Source organism: Pleurodeles waltl, chromosome 3_1 (genome assembly GCF_031143425.1).
Source record: "Pleurodeles waltl isolate 20211129_DDA chromosome 3_1, aPleWal1.hap1.20221129, whole genome shotgun sequence".
NCBI classification, from domain to species: domain Eukaryota; kingdom Metazoa; phylum Chordata; class Amphibia; order Caudata; family Salamandridae; genus Pleurodeles; species Pleurodeles waltl.
In genome coordinates, this window is record NC_090440.1 from 436,357,971 (window position 1) to 436,369,988 (window position 12,018).

Consider the following 12,018-nt stretch of genomic DNA (forward strand, 5'->3'; position numbering starts at 1 on the left):
ACCTCTCTGGGCATGTGCACTTCTGCAGCATCACTGGATATACAATTGTTGCTGCCACCATTCCAGCTGGACTCAGCCCTCATGACTTCCAGCTCTTTCAATTTAAGCTCGTAAGCATAAATCATTTTTTTAATCTCTAAGTTCCTCCTCCTTTCTTCCAACTCTTCCCACTTGTCATACTCCCTTTGCATCCTCAACTTTTCTGCCTCCAACCGGCGAACCCTTTCTGCCTGTCTGTCCTGTAACTCTTCAGGAGTCAGACCCTTGGGTGACACCCTGCCATCCCTCCTGGGGACCCTCCCCCCAGGCGTAACAGGTACCTCCACTACACCACTGTGTATCCTCTGCACTTCCCCACCCACATTCTCCTCCTCTGTGTGCCCTCCAGCCTTCTTGATTGTCACCTCGGCCCTCTGTGCCTTTTGCAGCTCCCCCTCCCTGGTGGAGCTCTTAGTGGGACAGTCAAGATCTTTAAGGAACTGTTTCAATTGAGCAACTGAGTACTCCTTCAGTTTCTCCATTTCAAACACAGCTCCAGCTGTTGCATCTCCAGATTGAGACATGATGGTCACAAGTGCAAAGTTCCAAAGGCAGAAAATAAGTTCCCAATGAAGTAAAAAGAATCAGTCAAGGGATCAGCAAAATCATGGAAGTAGAACAAAAAGGAGTCCTTAAGAGAAAAATCAAAAGATCACCAAACAAGTAGTATGTGGTCACGTAGTGGTCTGAGATCAAAACAGTAGTGTACACTTAATTACTGTATGTCAAGTACAAATACAAGTCCAATCCCGACCGCTGGTCACCAATGTTAGAAATGGGGTCTTTGGTTGACAGTCAGGTTACCCCCCTGTTCAAGCAAGGACCCTCACTCTAGTTAGGATAAAAGAGAATCACCCTCAGCTAACCCCTGCTTACCCCCTTGGTAGCTTGGCAGAGCAGTAGGCTTAACCTCAGAGTGCTGGGCGTAAAGTATTTGTACCAACACACACAGTAACTTAATGAAAACACTACAAAATGACACAACACCAGTTTAGAAAAATAGGAAATATTTATCTAGACAAAACAAGACCAAAACGACAAAAATCCAACATACACAAGTCAAGTTATGATTTTTTAAAGGTTTAAAATAAAAAGAGTCTTTAGGTAGTTGTAACACCACACTAGCGCTGCTAGCGTGAAAATGTACCTGGTTTGCGTCAAAAATAACCCCGCACGGGCGGTGTGCGTCGAAAGTAACCCTGCACGGCTGTGTGCGTCGAAAACAACTCGGCACGGCGGTGCGCGTTGAAAAAGCCAGCCACACGACGATCCGAAAATCCCGCGGCGCAGGGTGCGATCTCTCAGCCTCCGTCAGCGATGCTGCGCGTCGTTTCTCCTGCTCCGGGCGTCGGGTTTTCGGTCGCGTTTCCTGCGGCGTCGTTTCTCAGCTGCGGAACCGGCGTCGCGTCGTTTTCTCAGCCGCGATCGGATTCGCGTCGATCTTTTCTCCGCACGGTGCTCGGTGCGTGTATTTTTGTCCTTAGGCTGCCAGCCTCTCCTTTCAGGGTCCCAGGAACTGGAAGGGCACCACAGAGCAGAGTAGGGGTCTCTCCAGAGACTCCAGGTGCTGGCAGGAAGAAGTCTTTGCTATCCCTGAGACTTCAACAACAGGAGGCAAGCTCTACATCAAGCCCTTGGAGATTTCTTCTTCAAGATGGAAGGCACACAAAGTCCAGTCTTTGCCCTCTTACTCTGGCAGAAGCAGCACTGCAGGAAAGCTCCACAAAGCACAGTCACAGGCAGGGCAGCACTTGTTCCTCAGCTATCAGCTCTTCTCCAGGCAGAGGTTCCTCTTGATTCCAGAAGTGTTTCTAAAGTTTGTAAGTTTGGGTGCCCTTCTTATACCCATTGTCGTCTTTGAAGTCACCTTTCTTCAAAGGGGACTCACACCTTCTTGTGAAATCCTGCCTTGCCCAGGCAAGGCCTCAGACACACACCAGGGGGCTGGAGACAGCATTGTCAGAGGCAGGCACAGTCCTTTCAGATGAGAGTGACCACTCCACCCCTCCCTCCTAGCAGAGATGGCTAATCAGGACATGCAGATCACACCCCAGCTCCCTTTGTGTCACTGTCTGGTGTGAGGTGAAAAACAACCCAACTGTCAAACTGACCCAGACAGGGAATCCACAAACAAGGCAGAGTCACAGAATGGTTTAAGCAAGAAAATGCTCACTTTCTAAAAGTGGCATTTCCAAACGCACAATCTCAAAATCAACTTTACTAAAAGATCTATTTTTAAATTGTGAGTTCAGGGATCCCAAACTCCACATGTCCATCTACTCTCTAGGGGAATCTACACTTTAATCATATTTAAAGGTAGCCCCCATATTATCCTATGAGAGAGAGACAGACCTTGCAACAGTGAAAACGAAATTGGCAGTATTTCACTGTCAGGACATATAAACCACATTACTATATGTCCTACCTCATCCATACACTGCACCCTGCCCTTGGGGCTACCTAGGGCCTACCTTAGGGGTGCCTTACATGTAAGAAAAGGGAAGGTTTAGGCCTGGCAAGTGGGTACACTTGCCAAGTCGAATTTACAGTGTAAAAATACACATACAGACACTGCAGGGGCAGGTCTGAGACATGATTACAGGGCTACTTATGTGGGTGGCACAACCAGTGCTGCAGGCCCACTAGTAGCATTTGATTTACAGGCCCTGGCACCTCTAGTGCACATTACTAGGGACTTACTAGTAATTCAAATATGCCAATCATGGATGAACCACTTACATACAATTAAAACAGGAGAGCATATGCACTTTAGCACTGGTTAGCAGTGGTAAAGTGCTGAGAGTTGAAAAGCCAACAGCAACATGTCAGAAAAAAATAGGAGGCAGGAGGCAAAAAAGACTGGGGATGACCCTGCATAAGCAAAAGTCCAACATGTCCAAATTGTGGAATTGATATATGTTCAGGTCGATATTCTTGACCTCAGTATATTGACATACTATTGAGTAGAGCATTGTGGTTCAGTGGATCAGTTTATTTACTGCAAGAATCTGTGGTGAGCCCTGTGATCATATGAGTTAAATATGTGTGGGTTAATTCAGCCTTTCATCTTTCAGTGGTCAATGAAATGAGTACCTTTGAGTTGTGTTACAAAAAAACAACTGTTATCTGCCAATAACGGCAAGAGACCTCTTTTGGGAGAACATTGTTGTCTGTGATTAAATGCAAGGCGGGATGTACTTGAAGAGGTTATGTTATGTTGTGCAGGGTTGTAGAGCATGCTATCACCCAGTAGGGTATCCTGATCCTGAGCAGACCTAGGACCTAGTGGGACTATTCGAAAAGCCAGGTCTTCAGCTTTGTGTGGAATTCAAGCAGTGAGGAGGAGGCTTTTATCTGTAGAGGCAGGTCATTCCATGCTTTAGGAGCACTGAAGGAGAAAGCTTGACTGCCAGATTTGCTTTTCTGTATGTGTGCGATTTGTGCAAGTAGGAGTCTGGAGGAGCAGAGGTGTCTGGAGGGTTTGCAAAAGCAGATGCGATTGTTGAGGTATGCTGGACCAGTGTTATGTAGTGCTTTGAAAGTGTGAGTGAGGAGTTTGTGAATGTGGAGCCAGTGAAGCTCCTTCAGGTGTTGTGTAATCAACAGACTTTGAACACAGATGCTATTGACAATTGATCCACTGGAAAGTGACACCAGCATGATAACATGGCAGAAACGTTCTTTTAATTTTATAATTCATAGTCCAGGATAGTTTTTAGAGATCTTACTTTACCTAAGAAATCAAATCATGAACCATCAAAATAATACATCATGTATATTTTCTCTTGGCAACACATATTTGTCTTTCCTTAAGATGTATCATTCCTCTTTCTTTTTTATTTTCAAGGCCTGATCCTCTACGTCCAAAATTACTTTTACTTAATCTGCAGGCCTTATGTTTCCATAAGGTTTTTCCCATATACACACAATGGGAGAAAACCTTTGGAAAATCGTGTTGTACAGAAGACCAGTACCTCTCAACAGTACCTCTAAAACAGAAGGCATCATGGCGGGACAGAGGATCCGGGTATCCAGTTTGATTGGCATAGACATAGACGGTCCTGACTCCAGGTTTGTCTCCCCCACATGGCGGGCGTGGAGTCACAATTGGGTAACGGATGCTGCCATCAGCCAGCCACCCAGCACGACATTTATCCATGCCTAGCTTCCAAGCAGCATACAACTGTCCAGTAGTAGCCAGAGTGGAATTTTGGTTCTGACAGTACTCATGGGCTTCTTCAAAAGTGAACCGACCTGGCTGGGTTGCAAAGAACACCTTCCCTGAAGACAAAAAAGAAAAGAGGCACAGGGAAATCATGAGGAACAACTGAGCATTATTGATTATAGGTATTTTTGCATAGATAGGAATATCAGACAGAAAACTTTTGACAATTTATTTAAATAAATATTTTGTACAGGTAGTTAAAATAGGGCAGTGAACCCTTATGAGAGATAAGTAAAGTGGGTACCTAAACCACCTGGAAGCAAGGTAGGCAGAGCTTAAGAAACAGTAGTCAACAAGGTAGAATCTTAATTGTGGCGTATATTTTAATCCAATAATTTCTGCTAATATTTTGTATGTATGTATGTATATTTTGGTATGAGTTGTGAGGAATTATGTACTGAACTGGAATTTTTCTTTTTCTTATGGTCATCCATCATATTGTTTATACTTGAATAAATGAAAGTAATTTAAATGAAAATGAATGCGTGGCAGCGGACTTTCATAGATGTAGATGAAAAACAGTTCATAAGGATCGTGTGAATACACTATTTGGTAGCTTGGAAGAATGGCGTGCAGCTACGTAGACAAATGGAAATCGTGGGAGGTGGGATACATAAACCTTTAGAAAAATATCAACAGTAGCTATAAAATTAGTTGAAATGCTGAGTAGAATGAGGCTAGTTAATCCTTGAACAAACACATGGAATGGGTTACATCAACAGTTACATAGCTAGGATGAATTGGTACGAAACCTCTGCATCACTTGACAGATCAATAGCATGTGTACAGCAACTATAAAACAGCATGGTCCAAAGGGGTACGGATACGGTTAGAAAACGTGGTCGATGGACAACTGGGTAGAGTGTACAGAAAGCTTCGGACAGTTAGCTAGAAGGAGAACAAGGAGTATTGGATAGCTGAGAGGCAAAGAAATGGAAATGTTCTGCTACATTTACGCAATGCAGTTGTTTGTTAAATTGTCAGACTGTGCACATAACGTTAAAGAGGACTGTAGATGGCATACCTCCCAATCTATCTATATAACAATATACATCGAATGTCTCTGCTGGATGAACCACTCCATAGTTACGCACTCCGGGAAGATCATTCTTATCTCCGAAGCAGTTTTTTCTTGGGGTCACAATAGGGTACCTGTGAAAGAGGGAAGAGAAAAGGAACATATGGCTGAGGCTTCTTTTTAATAATATTAGATTAACATACGTTTTTATATTTTCATATTTCATGTAACTTTTCCATTTAATACAACAGTATTCTTCAAAGTGGGTGAGAGCATCAATAAAGTCCATTAATCATGACCCACAGAGAAACCCTGTACTCCATACAAAATAGCAAAAAGAAAGAGTATCACCTTAAAGAACTACATACTGCTGCCAGAATAAAAATATGTTCAAGGAACATCACCAAAATAAACCCTCTCCCAAAATTCCACCATAAACAGTTTTCTTTCAGTGATATTTTCAATAATGTCATAGAAAATGTAACGAGTGATGTAATATGTGGGGTAATTTAGCAGCGCAGGGCACGAGTCATAGTTACCTTAGGGCATGAGTTATAGTTACCTAAGATAACTATAACTGGGGAATTTCTGTATTTTTTAGACGTTACGTTGTTACTGGACGTTTCACCTAACTATAATGTTACTTTAACCTTTGTTTTGTCAATTAATTTATTGGGTTTTTTAAACATAAGTTAATAGATTATTATCATATGTAAAGCCAATGCCTGCAAGTAGCCAACACCATTCCTGTGGTCAACCCCCCTCACAAGCAGCCTACTTATCGCTGCACATGGACACAGTGAGAGGTTGGCTGCATGGCCTGGCATGTGGGCAGGCCCTGTGTAAAATCCCCCCCCCCCAACAGGCATCCCACTGGGGGTTGGTAACAGGGCTTGGCCTGTGGCCAGGCTCTGTGGCCACCCCACCCAAAGGAAGCTAACCCCGCACACAGCCTTTGATGTACACAGCATAGGATTGGCCTTTGGATCACAGGGACCACATCCCTCAGGGCCAAAACATATATATTAAGGGGAAGAGGCATGCAGCTCCCATTCCCAAGCTTTAATATGCCCCGGGGCCAAATCTCAAGGGCCATATTTCATTAAAAAAGAGAGGGAAGCCATGTGGCCACCCTCCCTGAGCCTCATTAGGGCCCAGGGATCCCATTCTCCAGGACCAGATTCAACTAAAAAGAAGAGGGGGCCTCATGGCCCCTTACACCAGCCTTCAAGGACACTGGGAACCCTAACCCCTGCGCCAAATCCAATTAAAAGATGGAGGCATGGCCCCCCCATGAGCCTCATTAGGCTGAGGGGGCCCTATTCCCTAAGGCTTTTTGTATTAAAAAGGGGAGGGAGCAATGTGGCACCCCTTTCTAAGTCTCATTAGGCCCTGGGGACATCATCCTTATACTTTTTTTAAAGGGGAAGGAGTGCCCTGGTGCGCAGCCAGGGCTCCCTTGGTAGCACTCTTTGCGGAGTATGAGGGGAGTTTCAGTGCCCCTGCGGCCCTAGCCGACTCCCCACATGATGCTGGATCTTGCATTACTGCTGCGCACAAGGATCAACTATTTCTGCTGCTCCCTCTGTATGGGAGCAATATCTTGCAACCCTGTAGGCAGAGAAACAGATCGCAAGCCTGCTCCCAGACTGTGGGAGCATTTTTAAAGCTCCTGCCCACTGGATGCAGACTTTGCATTTGTTGACGGGCAGTCAGGGAAACTTCTGTTCCTCAGGGTTGCGCTCCCCTTCCTCCTCCTCCTGTAAGTGATCTGGCCCCAGAGCAGTGGGTCCCTAGGGCCATTAAAGGCTTAGGGAGAGGGGCCATGGAGCCCCCCTCTGTCCCTTTTAGATGTGTTATGGCCCTAGAGGATGGATTACCTGGGCTTTTTTGAGGTGGTGGTCCGCGTCATCCCCCTCCTTTAATTTGCATTTCGACCCTGCGAGACGGGGTCCCAGAGGCCTAATTATGCTCAGGGAAGGGAGGCCACACACCCTTTTCATTTTATGGCTCAACCCTGGGGGATGGGACCCCCAGAGTCTTTTTAGGCTCAGGGAGCAGGCCATGTAGCCCCTCTCTCCTTTAATATACATTTTGGCCCCAAGGGATAGGGTCTCTGGGGCCTAATTAAGCTTCAGGTGGGGGGTATTGTGCCCCCTTCCTTTATATTTTCACCTTGGCCTCATGTGATGTGATCCCCGGGCCCCTCAAAGGCTTGAGGAGAGGGCCACATGATATCCACCCCCCAAAAAAACATTATGTGTAACCCCCCCTTTTGGGCACTGGTGCACCCCGGGATGCTTTAATAACTACTGACTGGATTTACACCAAATTACAAAATAAAATACTCTTTCTGGACCAAGATCTACCTTTCTGCCAAATTTTGTGTAAATCTGTTTAGCGGTTTGGGCTGTAGCTGTGTCTAAATTTCCTATGGAAAAATGTATGGAGAAAATGCATTTTGAGACCACCCCCTTTTTGTTGGCCCTTGCGTGATGGACCACCACAAAACTTTCCAAGTGCAAATGAGTCAAAATTAGCACTTTTTTTAGAAAGTTTTGTGGAGCTTTATCACAGGGTGCCAATGTTATTAGCAACACAAAAAATGCATTCTCTATGGAAACACAGTCCTTTACTAAAACTACCCAATGGCGTCCGCCCCTGGTATATATATATATATGTTTATATATATATATATATATATATATATATATATATATAATGGCTTTCTGAGTCTCAAGCCATCAGTCTGCACTAGATCATTCTCTGTTCTAATCAAGGACCAAAAATGCTTACAGCTCTACGTTCTTGCTATCTTTATGCCAATCTCTCTTCTCACTGCTCTCTGACCGAATCCTTTTTCAACAAGCAACTTTCCACTCATCGTGCACAGAGCTGTTCATAAGACCAGTCCAGTTTCCTTCAAAATACTGTTTCCTGATACTCACCCTCTAGATCACTTAGATTGTCTACATCTAAATGCCTAATCATTCCTAGGATATCGCATACCAGGACAGGTGGTCATTCTTTTCAGTTCCTTGCTTCAAAACATTGGCTCTTCCAGCTATTCTCTACATGATGCATTCTTACAGCTCCTTTAAAAAAATCACTTTATGTGATTGAGGCTGAGCACTAGGCTGTACTACGCTGTATACATGCAAATTTATCCATGCAAATATATCCATTCATTCATACAGCATCCCTTGGTTTGTTCGATAAAAGACGCCTGTTCCACTACTACATCTTATAATTTTGAAAGCGCTGTTGCTACCAGATTCAACATGTCTTGGCACCTCCCTACCCACATTATCATGCTTTTCCAGTCAAATGCAATTTACCATGCTTTCCCGCTCAAATGCGATCCTGGTTCTGACCATGTATCATTTTGTATATATGTAACACTAAGTTAACCATACATCCTGTTCTTACAGTCTACATTTTCACAGTATAGCTTCAATGGTCTTTACTAATGTGTACATATTGTATATAATCACAGGCCCCACTGAGTGCACATCTAACTATAAACAGATGAATGGAATATTGGAACTTATCTCCTGATCTGTTTGAACCTCCAACTAGTTTCAAGAAAGCTCCTGAACCCAGATTCTTTACCTTCAATCCTTCAAAATGTTGAATTGTATAATGAAAATATTGAGTTCCAGAGTCAGGATTGTCCTCTAGAATATGACGTTTTTAAAAACATTTCTATTCTATATAACAATCATATGGGTGATCTTTGGACTTTTATGCTGCTCATCACTCCAGATTCTGGAGCAGCAGAGGTAGACACTACTCCTTAATCCATGAGCAGACCCCCTTTCCATTTCCCATATTAGGTGGGTCTTTGTGAATTCTGTCATCATTGTTTTGAAGGGTTATATGTCAGTACCAAATTCACAGAGGTTTTTGATTGTGAACCCACATCTGTGGAGTTTGGATAAGCGATCTAATGGGCACTACGAAGTTCACAAAGTCTAGTCTTAGGTAAACAAATTTGTATATTTACCTACAGTATTAAAAGAACATCAGATATATAAATGTGTTTCTCTCAGTTCTAATCGAAAATATGGTTATGGTGTAGCTATATACAAAACATTTTCTGCCTAGTCAAAAGAAACAAGACTTGTTATATCTAGCTTCCCCAAATAAAGGAATATATTTAATAAACTGTGTTTCTAAATCGACACTGCAATTCAACATTTGATGACACAGACCAATTGGAATGAGCCTGAGCTTTGAAGGCAAGCATTTTCTTCTGAGTAAAACATTAATAAAGAAATGCCATTGGATCAGTCCAGAAAGAATCAGATGTTTGTGGATGTATAAATAATTTGAAATGTATGTGATGGTAACCCAAAAGAAAAGAATCCAGGGAAGTTGAGACTATGACATTGCCCTTCTTTAGAATTGTTATATTCCTTTCACTTTCAGTTATGACCTGTTCCATTTCTGTCTGTGTGGATGTCATTCTTATCACTCCATATCCTTAGATGACAATGTTCATTACCCCTGCATCATTTTAGTGTCTTAAAATATGCAATAGTCAAATCCAGACATAAACTGTTGAGAGACTGCTTCAAACAAAAACTGCAAATATTCCTGTTCTGAAAATCTTTAAATTATAAAAACATATCTGTTGTTTTTATTTCTCTGTCTCTACTGATCACCTGGGGCTGACATTCATTTTTTTTGTATTTAGGAAAGCAATCCTTTAACCTCACCACTTAACAGTAATATGGTATTATTACAAAAAGTCCCAGTTATTCATCCACAAACCAACACTATATTCATTAGTTTGCAAGAGTCTGAAAAGTAGTATAAATCTTGTTTGCATGCATATGTTTTCTTCAGTGTTTTATGATCTAGTTTATCTTACCTCACTGTCTGGTCAGAAACCCAGCCTGCATCACATTGATCAAAGCCTTTCTCATAGGCTAACTGGAGTAATGCTGGACTTGCAATAACTGCATTGTTGTCTCTGCATGCTTGTTTAGCTTGGGCAAAGTTGAGGGAATACCTGTTGGAACCAGCACGGTAGTGAAAGACAACACCTATCCAAACAAAACATGAAAATGAATGTCAATACTTGTAGAATCAGACATTGGTTTAGCATGTAATTGAGTCCATGACTTTTCCCAGATAAACAAATTGACATTGCAGAAGTTCCCTTCTGTATCCTCTGCATGACACCTAATTATACCCACATAGACCATGTTAGAAAGTGGGGTTCTGCTTACCAGAGGTATGCACCCTCTCCAAGCAGGAACAACAGTCCTAGTCTGGTTAAGTCAGATACATACCAATAAATTAATCTGTGATCACTCTCTAGTAGTTTGGCACACAGCAGGCCAGCTTAATTTAAGAGGCAATGTGTAAAGTATTTGTGCAACGCTTAAGACCGTAAAACAGTGAAAACACACAACAAAATGAATTCACACCTATTTAGAAAAAGAGACTTAATTAAATCAATAAAAACAGGACCAAAATGACAACAATTCAGTAAGTAGAAGTTGAAATAGGAATTTTTAAAGAATATCTGCAAATGTAGTGCGTAGAAACTTAACAAGCCAACTGGGGCTATATAGTCACGTTAAACCGGGGTAAGTCCAAAGGTTCAGGCCGACTGTGATGGAGCACGGGCCGGCTACACGGACCAACCTTGTCCCACTAAAAACAGCCCCTTTTGTGGAGAGATGCTTCGATGTCAAAGATCTGATGCAAGGAGCAGAGGAGACGATGCAGAGGCAATGCGTCTTTTCTGATCTGTGGAGGTGCGGCATCAAATGCTTTACAATGAAGGCAATGCTCCTTCATCAAGCCATGCAGCTGGTGATGCATCGGACCAAGGGTGATGCATTGATTTTGAGCAGCGCATTTGGTGCTGCAATGACCTCATCCTCAGTGCCAGTGATGATGTGTCAACATTGAGGAGAGATGCAGCGTTTCTGATAGGCACAGTGACAGCGATGCATGGATTTCTGTAGAACAGAGCTGCAGAACCCACTTTTTAAGGGCCCAGAACTGGATTGGCCCGACTTGGCAGGTAGAACCCACAGCTGGCAGAGTCCAGAAGCTATAACAGAGTTGAATGAAGTCTTTGATGTCCTTGAGTCTTCAGAACAGGAAGCAAGCCAGCAAGCCCTTGAAGTCATTTTGGTTCTCCCAGGCAAGGAGGGCAAGAGACAGTTGGGCAGGCGCAGCAAAGCAGGAGTCCATCAAAATTCAGTATAGTTTCAGAAGAATGAAAGTCCCTTTATCATCACAGCAGTCCTTCTTCATGGCGGAATGTCATCAGGTCCAGAAGTGTACTGATTTGGTGGTGTCTAGGGTCCTGTACTTATACCTACTTGTGCCTTTGAAGTGGGGAGACTTCAAAGAGAAGCCTCTGAAGTGCACAAAGTCCCTGCCCTTCCTTACCTGGCTCTAGGCACACAACAAGGAGCTATGCAGCCATTTGTGAGGGGTCAGAGTATAAGTGTTGGCTCCTCCCTCACATCCTGCCCAGGACAACCCGTCAAGATGTTCATGGCCCAACAGGATGTGGATGGCCCATCAGGCACTCCTAGCTCCTTTTATGTATAGCTGTCTAGAGGGAATGGACAAGAGTCCAGTTGTCACCTACTCAGATGTGTAGCAGAGGCGCAGAATGGTTACAGTAGAAAAATGCCAACTTCCTAAAAGTGGCATTTTCAGACTAACAACTTAAAATCAGACTTTACTATAAGTTGTGATTTTA

The 12,018-nt window shown here is 43.3% G+C and overlaps 1 protein-coding gene across 2 annotated transcripts in view; it reads right to left on the bottom strand.

Moving 5' to 3' along the window:
- The window catches only part of ACAN (aggrecan), a 173,801-nt gene that overhangs the window by 58,088 nt on the left and 103,695 nt on the right, over window positions 1–12,018 (bottom strand). For both annotated transcript variants that reach the window (XM_069222715.1, XM_069222714.1), the window contains exons 8-10: window positions 10,159–10,333; window positions 5,289–5,416; window positions 4,027–4,320 (exon numbers count right to left, since the gene is read on the bottom strand). In XM_069222715.1, coding sequence (XP_069078816.1) covers window positions 4,027–4,320; window positions 5,289–5,416; window positions 10,159–10,333 — 597 coding nt within the window. The remainder of the gene's footprint in view (window positions 1–4,026; window positions 4,321–5,288; window positions 5,417–10,158; window positions 10,334–12,018) is intronic.